General features: G+C 40.5%; 2 protein-coding genes across 5 annotated transcripts in view; both read left to right on the top strand.

Moving 5' to 3' along the window:
• cep57l1 (centrosomal protein 57, like 1) overlaps positions 1-9,902 on the top strand; it is a 60,438-nt gene extending 50,536 nt beyond the window's left edge. The window contains exons 11-13 of one of the 2 annotated variants that reach the window (XM_059982979.1): positions 808-1,061; positions 6,549-6,693; positions 9,227-9,902. In XM_059982979.1, the coding sequence (XP_059838962.1) occupies positions 808-1,061; positions 6,549-6,693; positions 9,227-9,457 (630 nt within the window). In that variant the 3' untranslated portion in view covers positions 9,458-9,902. The remainder of the gene's footprint in view (positions 1-807; positions 1,062-6,548; positions 6,694-9,226) is intronic. The other variant, XM_059982980.1, reaches the window with a different exon arrangement.
• A 7,970-nt stretch (positions 9,903-17,872) lies between these two features.
• The window catches only part of si:ch73-242m19.1 (uncharacterized), a 161,408-nt gene continuing 161,012 nt past the window's right edge, over positions 17,873-18,268 (top strand). For 2 of the 3 annotated variants that reach the window (XM_059982973.1, XM_059982974.1), the window contains exons 1-2: positions 17,873-18,002; positions 18,092-18,181. In XM_059982973.1, coding sequence (XP_059838956.1) covers positions 17,976-18,002; positions 18,092-18,181 — 117 coding nt within the window. In that variant the 5' untranslated portion in view covers positions 17,873-17,975. Of the gene's footprint in view, positions 18,003-18,091; positions 18,182-18,268 lie in introns of those variants that run through there. The other variant, XM_059982975.1, reaches the window with a different exon arrangement.

Below are 18,268 nucleotides of genomic sequence, written 5' to 3'. Positions count from 1 at the left end.
AAGTACAAGCTTTGCCTGTGCAGTCATAATAAATAAGTAAGTAAATGTATTTTTTCAAACTATAACATTGTAGAAATTAAACCACAGCAATCATCCTATCTGGGAGCATCACATCTTGGAGATAGTTGTGGACACAGCTCTGTCCATCACAAAATTTATCATCCCTCCCCTTTCCTGGACTCTGACTATACTTCTTGCTGTCTTAGAAAAGCATCTAACATAATCAAAGATCCCTCTCTCTCCTTAACAATCTCTCTTCTGCTTCCCACCCTGCACTTTCAGTGGGCAGAAGATAAGAAAGTTTGAAAACATGTAATACGAATGTCAGTGACAGCTTTTATAAGACTCTTGAACAGATCTCTTTAAAGATGCAATTTTGTCCTTGTAATCTACCTTACCATGGCCCTTGCACTTTTATTGTCTACTTACACTGCCCTCTGTCAGTAACTGTAACACTATTCTGCAATCTGTTACTGATTTTTCCCTTGTACTACCCCCAACATACTTCTGTTTTATAGATGGTTCATATAACTAAATTTTTCACTGCATCTCAGTGCATGTGCCAATGATACTCCAATTCCAGTTAGTGGTTGGTATTGTCTCAGCCAAGACTAAAATGGGCATTGGGGTGTTTGCAATGTGTCATATGTTTGCTGATACGCACTCAGAGCTACATGTCGCCCTTAAAGTTTATGTTTTCTGATGTTGACCTGCTCAAAATCTAATCCAGTCTAAAGAAACTATTTCTTTATTAAGAAAATTCAGCAGTTTCTTTTGTAACTTGTTCTTTTCCTGTTTGTGTTCAAGTCCATTAGTTCCAGTCACTCAGTTGCAGCAAATGTACAGAATGTCCTCCATCTGATGAAGCATTATAACAAAATGACTTCTGATGGAAGACCAAAGTATCCTGATCAAAGAACATTTCAGAAGACAAGAGAAGTGATTTGTGACAAAGGCAGGGTGAAGAATGAGGATTTGAAGTTTGTATCATCCTCATCATTGACTGAGGGGCTCTCTGAAATCCTTGTGGCATTGCAGGATGAGCTGGGTCAAATGAGCTTGTAAGTATAAAATTTTTTGCCTACTGATTGCACTGGGAGAGGGAAAAATATCCAATTTTGACTTGATTATTTTTTACACCACTTACCTATTGACTCGCTGCACAATGTAATCTCTTGTCACTCCATTTGTCTATTCCATTTAAAGTGTCTAATGCTGAGTTTACATCCCCTTATCTTAAAATCGACATTGATCATAGAGTCATACAGCACAGAACCGTTTCCTTTTGACACCCAAGTCCATGCCATCCATTGGGTTTCCATCTGTATTAATCCTGTTTACCAGCACTTGTTGGTATTCTTTACACATGAGGCATTTCAAGGTGAGATTCCCTGCTTCTACTTCCCTCTCAGGCAATGTATTTCCAACTCCAGCCATATTCTTGCTGCTTACCCTGTAACTCTCAGGTTACAGATACCTTTTGTAATAGGGCGAGTTTTCCTCATAATTTTGTTTAACTCAATTTGGTCTGCCTCCTACCACAACCTCTCTCCAAACAATCAACTTTCTCCACTCCAGCAGAACCATCCTATCTAGTCTACTCTTCTATAGGGAGACACTCCATTCCAGTTAACATCCTGGTAAATCGCTGCATCCTCTCCTGAGCGATTATGCCCTAATCTTGTAAGGTATACATTAAACATACAAATTAACATTATGAAACATACTTAAAATTAAAATGTGAGATTCCATGTTTAGGGAAAAAAGAAATGCTTTCTGATCCTACAGTGAAGCATAGGCCAATAGTTTCTGAGGAATTCATTTGACCTAATTCTTTTAGTGGCCTTCCATCCATTGTCTGTACCATCACAGTTGCCTAACCATTGTAAAGTGTGCTTCAAACAATTCCTTAACAGCCAGAAGCAGAATTATCCTGGTAGCTCTATTTCAGTCTGCTCTTGTTCCAAAGATCTTGCCATTATTACTTTCTTTCCCCTCACTTTCTTCTATCTCTTCTCGCCTACATCAACAGTACCTCATCATGTATGCCCCTTCATCTCCATGTCCCACCAGGGTGACCTATGGTGCTTCCTTTAAAAAGAGTCTCAGACAGTCCTTTCCACCAGAACCTACTGGATGAGTTTGATCTCGGACTAACAGCTGCTTCTTGTGCAATCACCAACAACTTGGAACAGAATACCCTTTAAAACTATGGAGATGCATATTGAGTTCAGGTGAAATGTGTCTGCACTCCACCCACTCATCATCAACAGTTATACAGTTAGCTCCATTTCAATTTTCAGGTTTCTAGGCATCATTATTCCACAGGACTTCACGTGGGAGGACTGTATCTCCTTCATGTACAAAAAGGCTCAGCAGAGGATGTACTACTTATGGCAGCTGGTAAAATTCTATCTTCCTGAGAACATACGGATGCAATTGTACACTGCAGTCATAGAGAGCATTCCTACATCAGCCATTTCTGTCTGTTTTGGTGCAGCATCCTTTCACAATATGCAAGAACTACAGAGACCTGTCAGATCAGCAGAAAAAGTCATTGGCTGCAGTCACTACATCACTGCAGGACCTTTATCTGTCCAGGACAAAGAAATGGGTAGGAAAAATCATTGCGGACACTACCCACTCCACAAACAGCCTTTTATGGAAGCTCCCTTCTGCAAAGTGCTATTAGGGCAAGAAACAAAAACTATACACCAGCTTAAAAGTTTCTTCTCCCAGGCAGATAATGTGATCAAACTTATTCATTAGCCTCCTCCACTCCCCCCTATCTGTTACTCCTCCACTGCACTGTAAACACTTTAAACCACTTTTTATTTGTTGCTTACATTGTAAATACTTGCTGGTATTTATGTATATATGCACATTTTTATTCCATGTTTGTACTTCAACCTCTAGCTTTATTCTTTGTGTAGTTGTTGTATGTCACACCCTGACCATCACATCAAATTCCTAATGCATGTAAATATATGTGGCAAATAAAGCTGATCTTTAATCCTTTGAATCAACCTGGCTCTACTGTGACTAATAAAAAAAAATTATACTGCTACCTGAACTCGTGGGGTTCCAAGCTATGTTTATGTTTGTGGGGTCTGTAGAGAATGTAATATGTTTTGCTGCATGCATTTATTTCCCAGAACTATCAGCCTTATTCTAGGATGCATGCATACAGGGTAGACTGACAAAGCATGCTGAGGACTCGGTGGCAAATCAGCTGTAAGCAGAGCAAGTAGTAGGAGCTTTTTTGTCAAAGTTGATGAAGTTTTTTTTTAATATAGATTATTAAATTTAAGAAAGTTTTTAAGATTGCATTGTTTTATAAATTTCAGAGTAACATCCCTTATTACCTTCATCGCTCTACAGCAGGGGTTCACAACTATTTTTATGCCATGGACCCCCCCCCCCCCCCCACCATCAGCCGTGGACTCCAGATTGAGAACCTCTGTTCTACGGGCTACAACCTGCTGTACTAAGCTTGTGTGCCCTGTTTCCTTGATATATCAGTCATTTGGAGGCAGAGGCATTGAGGAAAAAATATACTAGTTAGTGTTTGAATGTGATGGCAGAGTAAAAGTGAAAAAAATACACTCATTAACATGAATGCAAGATGCAACAGAACTCCAATAATTGAGCATACTTAGGACTTCGGTACTGGATTATCAGGTTTTGTTTGGTCTATTAATGTCACTTTTATTAATTATTTTGTATCATTTGTTTTTAACTTGTTATGCTGTGGAATTATGCCATGTTTTGCCACATTACTAATAAATCAATTATTTGCTTTGGTCATGAGAATGTGAATTTTAGAAGGTAATCATTAGCAAGGAATGTTAATAACTGAGAATTGTCAGGGGTGGGGATGCTTTTTTCCTGAGCTAAAAGGTCTATTTAATTCAATTGTAAAGGACACTAATTTAAAGGATATGGTAATTAGTTATGGTACCCAAGAAATAATTTGCAATAATGGTAATTCGAAGAATTTTATTGCAATAGCCTGGAAAATATAACATTCTGTGGTGGCTTCAGATATTATCCATTTGATATTTTACTTTGCTTCACTGCTGCAAACAGAACAATTACACAGTACCAAAACCAGTTCAAAGAGATGAATTGATCTATTTCCAGTTCGGCAACATCGTTGCCTCTGTCTAAGGTTTGGTTCATCTGTTGAAAACCTCATTGTTTGATTACTCCAAGGCTATCCAAAGTTTTGTCTGTCTGTAATTTGTACCACCAACTTTGCTGTGTACCCAACCTTATCACCTGGCCCAGCACTGTCTTTTAAATATCTATCCATGCTTGTTTTCAGGTTTCTCCATGTCCTTGCTAATACCTTCTGTATTTTTGTGTTCTCAGCACTCCTCTAATTCTGCCTGTTATACATTGCTGAATTTTATCTCACTGTTTGTTGGCAAATGCAGTGGCATGCAAAAGTTTGGGCACCCCTGGTCAAAATTTCTGTTACTGTGAATAGTTAAGTGAGTAGAAGATGAACTGATTTCCAAAAGTCATTAAGTTAAAGATGAAACATTCTTTTCAACATTTTAAACAAGATTAGTGTACTATTTTTGTCTTGTACAATCTTAGAGTGGGGGGAAAAAGGAAAGGAGCACCATGCAAAAGTTTGGGCACCCCAAGAGATTTGAGCTCTCATAACTTTTATCAAGGTTATAAGAAGATTGCAATGCGTTTTCAGGTAGCCATTTCCTCAGTTCATAATGTAATTAAGAAATGGCAGTTAACAGGAATGGTGGAGGTCAAGATAAGGTCTGGAAGACCAAGAAAACTTTCCGAGAGTACTGCTAGTAGGATTGCTAGAAAAGCAAATTAAAACCCCCATTTGACTGCAAAAGACCTTCAGGAAGATTTAGCAGACTCCAGAGTGGTGGTGCACTGTTCTACTGTGCAGCGACACCTGCACAAATATGACCTTCATGGAAGAGACATCAGAAGAAAACATTTCCTGCATCCTCACCACAAAATTCAGCATAAGTAAGCCTGATGCATTTTGGAAGCAAGTCCTGTGGACTGATGGAGTTAAAATAGAACTTTTTGGCTGCAATGAGCAAAGGTATGTTTGTAGAAAAAAGGGTGCAGAATTTCATGAAATGAACACCTCTCCAACTGTTAAGCACAGGGGTGGATCGATCATGTTTTGGGCTTGTGTTGCAGCCAGTGGCACGGGAACGTTTCACTGGTAGAGGGAAGAATGAATTCAATTAAATACCTTCAAATTCTGGAAGCAGACATCACACCATTTGTAAAAAAGCTGAAGATGAAAAGAGGATGGCTTCTACAACAGGATAATGATCCTAAACACACCTCAAAATTCACAATGGACTACCTCAAGAGGTGCAAGCTGAAGGTTTTGCCATGGCCCTCACAGTCCCTCAACCGAAACATCATCAAATATTTCAAAAGAGCAGTTCATGCAAGACGGCCCAAGAATCTCACAGATCTAGAAGCCTTTTGCAAGGAGGAATGCGTGAAAATCCCCCAAACAAGAATGAAAGACTCTTAGCTGGCTACAGAAACAGTTTACAAGCTGTGATATTTGCCAAAGCGGTGTTACTAAGTACTGACCATGCAGGGTGCCCAAACCTTTGCTTCGGGCCCTTTTCCTTTTTTTGTTATTTTGAAACTAAAGGACGGAAATAAAAAAAAAAGTAACCTTGCTTAAAATATTAAAGAAATGTCTCATCTTTAACATTAATGCCTTTTGGAAATCAGGTAATTTTTTACTCGCTTAGCTAATCACAGTAACAGAAATTTTGACTGGGGGTGCCCAAATTTTTGGATGCCACTGTGTATCTTTTGCTGTCTGTACCCAGGGATCTGTGATTAACAGGATATAGAGCAGTACTGTATAGCACACTGCCTGTACAGACCATAATGCCAATTTAAACTAATCCATCTGCTGCCACGTGGTCTGTATACCTCTGTTCCCTGCCTGAAGTTAGTCACTGAATATGCTGTTCATTTGTGTATGTTTGAGAGAGGTATAGGGGATAATATGTGATGGGCCAAATGGCCTGATTCTGCTCCTATGTTTTATGGTGCTTTGCCCCATTCTTTGCTTAGCTCTTTCCTTTTGCACCTTTTCACTGTATTACACTCCTTTCACTGCTTCATTTCATACCACAACTTCTCATATGTAATACTTCTACAAAGCGCTTTGTGAGTTTCATCATATCATGGGTGCTGTATAATGCATAATGTTGTTGTTTATAAGAATAAGCAATAAAGAGAAAAGTCACTTCTGATGGCTTGGTAGAGGGGAGGAGTTTTGGTGATGGCTCCATGGCTGTGGACTCTGGTGTTTGGTCTTTGTTGGTGGGGTTTTTAATGGGTTCTATTGCATTTGTTTTGCGGTTACCTTCAAGAAGATGAATCTCAAGGTTGTATAAAATATACTGTACGTACTTTGAACTTTTGAAATGGCTAATATTGAAGTGATTGGTGTGTGCAGAATCATTTTGCAGCCAACATGTACCTGTTGTTCAAATGCCTCCGAAATGTCCTATTCACAGCGAGCATCAGGACTTGCTGAAGCAAATACAAGATACCAAGAATATAAATGTTCGTGAAGATCTGGAACGTGAACTGGACTGTCTAGTGAAACAGATGGAGAAGAAAGGGGAACAGATTTCTAAACTCAGAAAACACCAGGATCATGTGAGTGCCAGATTTTATATTTTTCCCCCTGCTTTTCCCCAGACCCACTTCAAAAATATCAGCATTTTTGCTCACAAATCAGAGGTTTCTGACATTCCCTCCATTTGAATACATGTCTGTCTCAGCCAATATGTTAATGAAAATGCAAATAATATTTCTAATTGTGGAATTTTAGCAAATATAACTTTACGTAAGCAAAAGTGCTTTGAAGATTTTGGTATATCACTATGTGACATGGTGATATACAAAATCTTCAAAGCACTTTTGCTTACTAGACAAATCTGCTTTATTAGAAATATTATATTATTAAAATAATAGTGTAATACCTAGAAGACAAATGAACAACAATAAGTTACTTAAAACTTGGGGGAAAAAATAAAGTGTCACTATGAAATTCTGACTGTTTATACTTCTCCAAAAAGGAGGCCAGTGTTTTTTTGGCCTGGGAGCCAGCAGAGATAGCTCATCCCAAATTTCCCTAAAAAGGTTAAAAAGATAGTGAGCCATTGCTTTGAACTTTTGCGGTCCCTCTGAAGGTATTCCCACAATTTTTTTTGAGTGGGGAGTTCCAGTGTTGAACCAATGATAACGAAGGAAAAGTGATTTTTAAATTTTCCACCCAACACGGTGGTATAGGTTGAATACCCCTTATCCGAAATACTTGGGACCAGAAGTCTTCAGGATTTTGGATTTTTTTCAGATTTTGGAATATATAATGAGATAGCTTAGGATCACCATCATTTCAGACTCTGAATTTATGTGCTACTGGTAAGCAGTCTTTAGAAACATAGAAAACCTACTGCACAATACAGGCCCTTTGGCCCACAAAGCTGTGCCAATCATGTCCTCGCCTAAGAAATTACCTAGGATTACCAATAATTTTTCTGAGCTCCATATATCTGTCCAAGAGTCTCTTAAAAGACCCTATCGTATCTGCCTCCACCATCATCGCTGGCAGCCCATTCCACACACTCACAACTCTCTGCGTTTTTTTAAAAAAGAAACTTACCCTTGACATCTCCTCTGTACGTACTTCTAAGCATCTTAAAATTGTGCCCTCTTGTGCTAGCCATTTCAGCCCTTGGAAAAAGCTTCTGACTATCCACACAATCAATGCCTCTCATCATCTTATACACCCCTATCAGGTCACCTCTCATCCTCCGTCGCTCCAAGGAAAAAAGGCTGAGTTCACTCAACCTATTCTCATAAGACATGCTCCCCAGTTCAGGCAACATCCTTGTAAATCTCCTCTGCACCCTTTCTATGGTTTCCACATCCTTCCTGTTAGTGAGGTGACCAGAACTGAGCACAGTACTCCAAGTGGGGTCTGACCAGGGTCCTATATAACTGCAACATTACCTCTCGGCTCCTAAATTCAATCCTTTGTCTGCATCACACATAAGTAATTAACAGTACATATTATTACATACTATTAATATAATGTATGCAGGGTAACAAAAGCAGCACAACAGCATCGGGAGAATATCTGAATCAGTTGTGAAAACAACAAATAATGGCAGACTTTCAGTCTCCATCTACGATGCCGAGTTTTGATTAAAAGATTATAATATACTATATTTGTATTTTACTTTTTTCTTAGGTTTTATGTAAGGTATAAAAACAATCAGTATTGTAGACTTGTTCTGGTGTTAGATTTTAAAATACAATGCCGTAATGTAAGATATTAAAACAATGTTGTCTTGTTCTGGTGCCAGATTTTCATGATCAGCAAACAACTGTATCACCATAAATCTTCAAAAATTTAATGCCAAGCATTTTCTTAAACTTCTGCCACCAGTCTGCTGAATATTAACAATTACCTCAAATTTTCAGTTCATTATCATAGACCTTTGCATACAATTACTTGGTTTATGTTCACGCCCGCTGATGATTAATGATTGAAATCTTTTCTCAGAACTGTCTGTCATGAGCTGAGACCTGTGCATCGCCTGGGAGCGTTCCCAGACTCCTGTGGAGCTTTCCATTTGTGATGTCATGTCAGCACTTTTATATATAAAAAAAATTGGATTTCAGAGGTTTTCGGATTTTGAAATTTCGGATAAGGAGTATTCAGTCTGTATTTCCGTGTGCTTGAAGCGTTGGTGTTCCTTTATGATAGGTACTGCAGGTTGTAGAGGGGCTTTCGAGATGGTCTAAGAAAAAAAATTGCAAATCATTGTATAGGTGATGCATGGTACAGCCATTGGGTGGTACTGGTGGATGGAATAAATATGTATGGCCAGTTTAAGCATACCCAGCAAAACAGAACCTAAAATAACCTCTGTTGTATTGTACATTCTTGTCATTACAAAGCCATAACCAAGTGCAACAATATGAAATTTGCATTCAACCTACTTGAGTATTCTTTCCTCTGTTTCAAAGTTTAAAATTAATCTCAAATGATGCAAGCCCTATATTATATTTTTTAACTTTTTTTTTATCGCAAGCATGCAATTCTTTTACACTTTGTTTTTAATTGTCTTCGAATCAAATGTCAAAAATGTAACTTTTTGGCAATTGTCTTTCTTAAAAGGTTGAAAAACTGAATCTGAAAGTGAAAAAGATGAGGAAGCAGTTGGCTGAAACAAAGAAAGGATCAAAACCTTTAAATGAAATAAAAGAAGTTGCCCCTAAAGCAACAGAAGATTTAGCTAAGCAAACTACTGCTCTGGGGAAGAAAGGACAAGAAAGCCTTCAGTTGCTTAAAAATGCACAAAGGCTGCAGATGACCCTAAGGAAAAATGACATTGTATGGGACCAGTGATTACATGAACTTGGAAGGCAATGTCTGTAGATTGTTGTAGAGTAGGTCTGTGATTCGATTTTTTTTTTATATATAGATATATATATAAGAATTGAAATATTTCAGACCCTGGCATATGGTACTGATTTGATGTTTCGTGTTGCTTTTTTCATTGTAATCTACAATCAAAATGACTTACTCTGAGCAGTTACTGATGCTAGATTGCTGAATGTTTTGTATACGTGTTACTTGTTCATCCATACTAATAAAAGCTCTTAAGAGTCGACTATGTATATTTTTCTTTTGTTTGCTCATATACAGGAGTCCCCCATTTTTCGAACGTTCGCTTTACAACACCTTGCTGTTACGAAAGACCTACATTAGTTACCTGTTTTCGCTAATAGAAGGTGTTTTCATTGTTATGAAAAAAGGCCGCACATGCCGAGCAGCCGAGCTCCTCCCCCGGAACTGCATTCTAGCCGCCATTGCTTTGACACGTGTCTCTGAGCATCTGTGCTTTATGTCGATTTATTTTGTGCATCCATTAGCAAGATAAGTTCTAAGGTATCTGAAAAGTCTAAAAGAGTTTGTAAGGGTATTACACTTAGCATAAAGCTAGCCATAATTAAGTGTTTTGATCGTGGTGAACGAAGTAAGGCCAAAGTGAGTTTGGCTTGTGGAAGTTGATGAAGGTGATGTTGAAGAGGTTTTGGCATTCCATGATGAAGAACTGATAGATGAAGAGCTGATGCAATTGCAAGAGGAAAGGATAACAATCGAAACTGAACGCAGTAGTGAACGGCCCAAAAATGAAGTCGTCCAGGAACTGAACATGAAGCAACTGTGTGAGATTTTCACTGCGATTGACAATGCTGCAATGCAGAGATCGTAAAGAGCACCAAATTTCTTTGTGTTCACCTGGCAGAGAATCTCACCTGGTCCCTCAACACCAGCTCCATAGCTAGGAACACCCAGCAGCGTATCTACTTTCTGCGAAGGCTGAGGAAAGTCCATCTCCCACCCCCACCCCCCGTCCTCATCGATTTCTACAGGGGTTGTATTGAGGGCGTCCTGAGCAGCTGTATCACCTCCTGGTTCGGAAATTGCACCATCTCGGATCGCAAGACCCTGCAGCGGATAGTGAGGTCAGCTGAGAAGATCATCGGGGTCTCTCTTCCCACCATCATGGACATTTACACTACACGCTGCATCCGTAAAGGAAACAGTATTATGAAGGACCCCATGCACCCCTCATACAATCTCTTCTCCCTCCTGCTGTCTGTGAAAAGGCTCTGAAACATTCGGGCTCTCACGAGCCCCAAGCTTCCCCCAAGCTATCAGACTCCTCAATACCCAGAGCCTGGACTGACACCTTGCCCTATTGTCCTGTTTATTATTTATTGTAATACCCACACTGTTTTTGTGCACTTTACGCAGTCCTGTGCAGGTCTGTAGTATAGTGTAGCTTTTTCTGTGTTTTTTTTTTTACGTAGTTCAGTCTAGTTTTTGTACTGTGTCATGTAACACCATGGTCCTGAAAAGTGTTCTCATTTTTACTATGTACTGTACCAGCAATTATGGTCAAAATGACAATTAAAGTGACTTGTCTTGATTGCAGAAAAGTATGACTTTAATTTTGAAAGTAGGTTTAGGGCATATTTGCAGGATGGTTTGAGTGCTTACAAAGAACTGTATGATAGAAAAATGCGTGAGGCTAAGCAGTCAAGCGTAGTCTCGTTTTTCAAGCCTTCCACATCAGCCACAGCAGCTGACGAACCTCAACTTTCGATATTGAGGCAGGCAGACAGACATAGAAGAAAATGACCTGCCTGCCCTGATGGAAACAGACGACGATGTGATGACACCCCAATGTCCCACCACCCCAACCTCCAACGACTCAGCCTAACACACCATCACCAGTGTGCTCGCTGTCTTCCCAATTCCAGTATGTGGAACTACACTGTAAGTACATTATTTCTACTTTATATAGGCTGTGTATTTTTATGTGTTATTTGGTATGATTTAGTAGCTCCATAGCTTAAAGGTTACTGGAGAGAGTATTCCTGCCGAGAGCACTTGTGTGAGATTTTCACTACAGTGGGCAGGGCTGCAATGATTGTAGGAAAGTATTTCTACTTTATATAGGCTGTGTATTTATCATATCATTCCTGCTTTTACTATATGTTACTGTTATTTTAGGTTTTGTGTATTATTTGACATGATTTGGTAGGTTTTTTTTGGGTCTGCAAAAGCTCATAATTTTTTCCCATATAAATAAATGGTAATTGTTTCTTCACTTTATGGCATTCCGGCTTACAAACCGTTTCATAGGAACGCTCTACCTTCAGGTGGCAGGGGCAACCTGTACTTAATTTTCCCTTTTCCTTTTTATTTTAAACTGTGCTCCAATGCAATCTAGGTGACATTCACTTCTAAATTTGCTATGAATACAAAGGACAGGGACTAGAAAGGACTCTTACCTAATTTAGATTCTTCACTTAAATTTGGGTGACGTAAACTTGTCAGTTTAAATAGCCAGTAATAAATGTTAAGGGGGAAAGGAAGACGTAGTTAACATTTTCAAATGCTTTAGCAAATCTGGTGGACTACTTTAGCCCAGTTTTGCTTGGAGCCCATACTGTTGCAACACAAAGTCCTAGGTTCAGTTCCTATTCTGCAGTTTGAGTGCGTAATCATGGGTGAACATTCAAAGCCTTGGTAAATGCCATAGCTATAGTAGCTGGTTTCAGATGAAATGTGGATTCTATCTGCTTAGCTTTTGGACATTATCTGAACTTAAGTTTGTATGTTCTCCTGTGTGTGGGGTTTTGCTCTCAGAGATCAAGTAGTAAACCTACAGGGAATGGAGAAGGAGAATGGAATTGACGGATTATTCTGCTGAGGACCAAAATGGACCTGATGTCCGATGGCCTCCTGTGGCATAATAACATTCAAAAAATCAACTGTGACATTTCTTAACCAACATCAAAACAAATTATCTTTTCACAGTATAACAGTTGATTTGCTGTGAAGTGTTTAGGCATGGCTACAAAACTTCGCTATAATTTTGTAGTCTACAATTATTGGAATCATTATTTTCAACCTTCTCCCCATGCTTGCAACTGTATACTGTATGGAATGGCATGAGCTTTTCTTGGGTCATTTAAACAAATTGTATGCCCTAAATTCTTTGAATAGGATCTGCTACTATTCCCAGATCCAACCTGTACAGGAAAACAAAATTGTAAACTTTATCCATGTGCGTAATTGATGATTTTTGGGAGCAAGGGAAAAATCTTGTTCAAAATAGGCTTCTTCCATATTTGGCCACAGTAATTGCATGGGCTGATTAAACTTGGTTAACAGGTAGAAATCTCATTTGCTTCAGTAACTTAATGTAATGTAAGTTATATGAATAATGTTAATGTTTTCATATTTAATAATGAAATGTGAATATGAAGGATTAAATTAGTGAACTACTTTATAGAACTATGCTTGACTGAGTCATGACCCTCTTCCTTCTGGGGAAAAAAATAATACTGTTGTTAGTCAATTTACAAAAATTCGAGTGTAATCTTATTGAATGAATTGAATTTAAGCAAGAGAAACTTAAAATCCAGGCTTGCCAGCTGACAAGGGGAAAGTGTTGAGAGACATACTTGGTAAAATATACAACACAGGCACCACTATTTCATCAGTGTTTCTAAAGAATGGTGATGAATGTGAAATTAGCCACAGATGCTGCAAATGGTCATCAGCTCTGGATCATGAGATGGAGTGAACACCACAGATACGGGAGAAAGAACTCCAAGATCTGTGGTATTTTCTTACCAAAATTGTGTATGTGTATATGGATATAAAGTGAATTGAATTTAATCAAGAGAAACTTAAAATCCAGGCTTGCCAGCTACACAGATCGACAAGGGGAAAGTGTCAATGCACCAGAATGAGTCTATCCAGAGATGCAAGCTACTGCATACTCCCTTGATCTCTGGGTAGACTCATTATGGTGCACCCACAAGGCTAAGAACATTATGGATATCATGCTTACTATGTTTTCAAGCAAATTTCTCTCCATACTCCAGGACCAGGAATTTAACACCTCCCTTTCCAATTGAAAATCTGATTTCCCGACCAACAGACAACAGTCAATGAGGAAAGGCAGCAACACATCTGCCATAATTATCCTCAGCCCAGCTGCTCCATTAGGTTGCGTCCTCAGCCTTCCTGCTCTGCTCCCTGTACGCTCAGAGCTGTGTGGCCAAATTTTGGTCTAACACCATCTGCAAGTTTGCAGACGATACCGCTGTTGTGGAATATATCAAATAGCGATTGAGTCGGAGCACCGGAAGAAAAGAACATCACTAGGTTCTTTACGTCGTGACTGTCTTTCCCTAAATGCTGACAAAAGAGCTGGTCATTGACTTTAAGAAGAGGGGTAGCACCTGTGTCCTGTTTACGTCAATGTTGCTGAAGTTGAGAGGGTTAAAAGCTTCAGGTTCCCAGGAGAGAATATCGCCATGGCCTAATCCAACCACAGCTCACCAGCACTACCTCAGCAGGAGGCTAAAGAAATTCAGTGTGATCCCCTTGACCTTAGTGTATTTTCAGTAATACACTATAGAAACAATCCTCTCTGGATGCACCACAGTTTCAATGGCATCTGCTCTGCCTGTGGCCACAAGAAACTGCAGGAAGTTGTGGACGCAGTTCAGCGCTTGAGGGAAAGTATTCACTCTATACCTATTGCTATCTCAGTAAAGCAGCCAGTATAATCAAAAGCCCCGTCTACCGTAGACATTCTCTCTTCTCCTCCTCCCCATCAGGCAGGAGATGCAAAAGTCTGAAAGCATGCACCATCAGCCTCAAGGACAGCTTCTATCCCACTTTGTACTGCCTCAATGCTGCGTTGTTATTTATTGATTGGAATGAATGGTATGCAAGGCAATCCACGGTACGTGACACTAGTAAACCAATTTACCAATTTAACGATTTAATGGCTGCGCAAGCAGAATAGAGATGGGTGACAGTCAGGTTGAGAAATAGGTGCAGATGGTTCGTACAGGAGTCCCCTTGTAGACGTTCCTCTTTCCAGCATGTTGAATACTCTTTGGGAGAAATGGCCTCAAGGAAAACAAAATCAGCCCTTTTGTGGCACCATCAGTAATTCAGCTGCATAACAGAGAAGGAAAAAGACCGGGAGAGTTACAGCGATGGGCATTCGGTCGCAAGGGGAGCTGTTGTTGAATAAGTGAATAAAGTAATTGATAAATTAGGATTCTATTCGCTAGAGTTCAGAAGAACAAGAGGAATTCTCATTGAAAATTAAAATGGGAATAGTCATCCTTGGTACAAGAAGGATGTTCCTGACGGCCAGGGAGTTGTGGATCAGCCATCACACTAGTGAAATACCTTCACCCAGACAAAAAAATTCTCTACACCACAAAACTTGAAGCCAAATCACAGGTGATGGAGCTGTTAGCTTAACACTATTTGAGCGCCAGTAACCCATGTTCAATTCCACCTCCGTCTGTAAGGAGTTCGTATGTTCATGCTGTGATTGCATGGATTTCCTCCGGGTACTCAGGTTTTCTTTACATATTCCAAAGATGTACGGAGTAGTAGGTTAACTGTTCACATGGGTCTAGTTTGGCAACATGGGCTCATTGCGCCGGAAGGGCCTGTTAGCAAGCTGTACCGCTAAATTAATTATTTATATGCAAGAAAGAGTATATTCTTTTGGCTAAAAGGATCAAGTTTTTGTGGCTAAGAAGATCAAATGATATGGTGAGAATACAGAACAGGAAACTGAATATGGATGACCAACCATGATAACTGAATGGCAAAGCAGGTGCTAAGAGCAGGATAGCCTACTTCTGCTCCCAGCTTGCACAGATCTTTTAGACAGAGGAATCCAAAGATTCACTATTCTCTGGATGAAGAAATTTATTTTACTCTTCTATTTCAAATCTTCATCAGAACAGTGTCCCGGATCTAGCTTTTCATGTTTCTAAAATGTCAGAAGTGGGAATGGTTTTGTCGATGGCTTTCTTCATATCCATGACTCCAATATCTAGAACAGGTGCCTTTTTTATACCATGAACCGCTACCATTAACAGAGGGGTCCATTGACCCCAGATTGGGGGTCCCTGGTCTAGAAGGAATGGGCAATAGATAAATGGGAATATTGCTTTTTGCATGTTCCCCTTCACAGCACATGTCAGCTGTAGTTTGAAATGATTAGTGGCTCTTCGTTTAAAAATGCTGGAACTGTTTCTAACAGCATTGAGTAAATAGATTCAACACGTGGACTGCGCCCAGTTCAAAGGCAGTTAGGAATGAGTGATGATGAAAGTGACATCCTGCAAAAGGATAAAGAAAAACACTTGCGGAATAATCAAGATTGGAGTTGCTCTGTAGCCGGCAGCAGATGGATTTGATAATCAGATTGGAATCTTTGTCACTGGCATCGAAACACACAGTGAAGTGCATCATTTACTTCAAATCAAATCAGTGAGGATTGTGCTGCAAGTGTTCCGGTGCCAAAATAGCATGGCCATAACAGACTAACCCTAACCATGGGTCTTTGAGCTGTGGGAGAAACCGGAGCACCCACGCGGGTACGGGGAGAACATGCAAATTCCGTACAGTTAGTGCCGGGAATTGAACCAGATCGGCGGCACCGTGTGCTATAGCTAACCACAGCGCTGACATGGGCTTCAGAAGCTCAGCTCAGGGTCAAATCATCCTCAGCTTGAGTAGGGGAAAAAGGTGGTTGGGGTTTATGTAATCGAGTATGCTGTAGGAGAGAACACGAGGAAATTTGCAGGTGCTGGAAATTCAAACAACAACACACACAAAATGCTGGTGTAACACAGCAGGCCAGGCAGCATCTATAGGGAGAAGTGCTGTCGACGTTTCAGGCCGAGACCCTTCGTCAGGACTAACTGAAAGGAGAGATAGTAAGAGATTTGAAAGTAGTGGGGGGAGGGGGAAATGCGAAATGATAGGAGAAGACCGGAGGGGGTGGGATGAAGCTAAGGGCTGGAAAGGTGATTGGCGAAAGTGATACAGAGCCGGAGAAGGGAAAGGATCATGGGACGGGAGGCCTCAGGAGAAAGAAAGGAGTGGGGGGGAGCACCAGAGGGAGATGGAGGACAGGCAAACAACTAAATATGTCAGGGATGAGGTAAGAAGGGGAGGAGGGGCATTAACGGAAGTTAGAGAAGTCAATGTTCATGCCCTCAGTTTGGAGGCTACCCAGCCGGTATATAAGGTGTTGTTCCTCCAACCTGAGTTTGGATTCATCTTGACAGTAGAGGAGGCCATGGATAGAGATATCAGAATGGGAATGGGACATGGAATTAAAATGTGTGGCCACTGGGAGATCCTGCTTTCTCTGGCGGACCGAGTGTAGGTGTTCAGTGAAACGGTCTCCCAGTCTGCGTCGGGTCTCACCAATATATAAAAGGCCACACCGGGAGCACCGGACGCAGTGTACCACACCAGCCGACTCACAGGTGAAGTGTCGCCTCACCTGGAAGGCTCACCAATATATAAAAGGCCACACCGGGAGCACCGGACGCAGTATACCACACCGGCCAACTCACAGGTGAAGTATCGCCTCACCTGGAAGGACTGTCTGGGGCCCTGAATGGTGGTGAGGGAGGAAGTGTAAGGGCAGGTGTAGCACTTGTTCTTTTGGAAGATTTTTGTTGTCATCTTTCCTATATTAATATGGGGGGAATTACTGGATTCTGACTTCGATCAGTTTGGATGGAGGTCATGGACCTGATAGTCTAACTTACAGACCCTATGAAGGGGAATTATTAGTTTTCGCATTTCACCAGAGCAATGAAGTAGTTCATAGAATGGCTCTTATCTGAAAATCACTGCGTGGTTATGAAAGGAGTTGGCGTAAGAGAAGAGCAAACACGAGGAAATCTGCAGATGCTGGAAATTCAAACAACAACACACACAAAATGCTGGTGGAACACAGCAGGCCAGGCAGCATCTATAAGGAGAAGCACTGTCGACGTTTCAGGCCGAGACCCTTCGTCAGGACTAACCTAACTTCGTTAGTCCTGACGAAGGGTCTCAGCCCAAAACGTCGACAGCGCTTCTCCCTGTAGATGCTGCCTAGCCTGCTGTGTTCCACCAGCATTTTGTGTGTGTGGTTGGCGTAAGAGAAGAACACTTTTTACACCATGAATGTGTACTTAATGGAAGCTTAAGGTGAGTTAGTCTTCCAAGTACAACCCACACCGTCAGATCACTTGCCCTGGCTTGTGTGGTTTAAGTGCGTTTCTATAGTTACAAGTGCGTGCCGAGGAGGAGGAGGAATTCAACTAAATTGCGCGAAGGGCGTTAAAGAATAACATGAGACAGCTTTGAAAGGAAATTAAAGATTCAAACGCATAAAGTAAGGGAGAAGTTGTGAATGTTAGTATTGTTGCCCTGGTGACCTCATACCCTCCCCACCTCTTTGTCCTGTCTGTGGTTCACTAACACCCTAGTCAGATTTGTTGATCGAAATTTTATGCCAGGCGACTCGGCGTTTGTACAGGTGCGGAAGTGTTTTAAAATACTTTTAGGTATTTTCTAATAAGAGCAATACAAATCAAAATGCCGATTTGCAAATTATTCCTCTTTCAGAACTCAAGCCCGTGTTGCTTATTCAACAAGAGCTTTTTAATCTTAATTGTCGGCTCTCGGTTTCATTGGGAGGGATTGACATCGTTACAGGTAAAATAGCAAGCGGAGTTACCAAGCAAAATAAGCTCATGAATGCCTGGCTATTTGGACGCAGTGAAATTCCTTGCGCAACAACTG

The sequence above is a fragment of the Hypanus sabinus genome, chromosome 10, assembly GCF_030144855.1.
Source record: "Hypanus sabinus isolate sHypSab1 chromosome 10, sHypSab1.hap1, whole genome shotgun sequence".
NCBI classification, from domain to species: domain Eukaryota; kingdom Metazoa; phylum Chordata; class Chondrichthyes; order Myliobatiformes; family Dasyatidae; genus Hypanus; species Hypanus sabinus.
The sequence above is the reverse complement of the archived record's forward strand: the minus strand, read 5'-3'. Positions and strand labels throughout refer to the sequence as shown.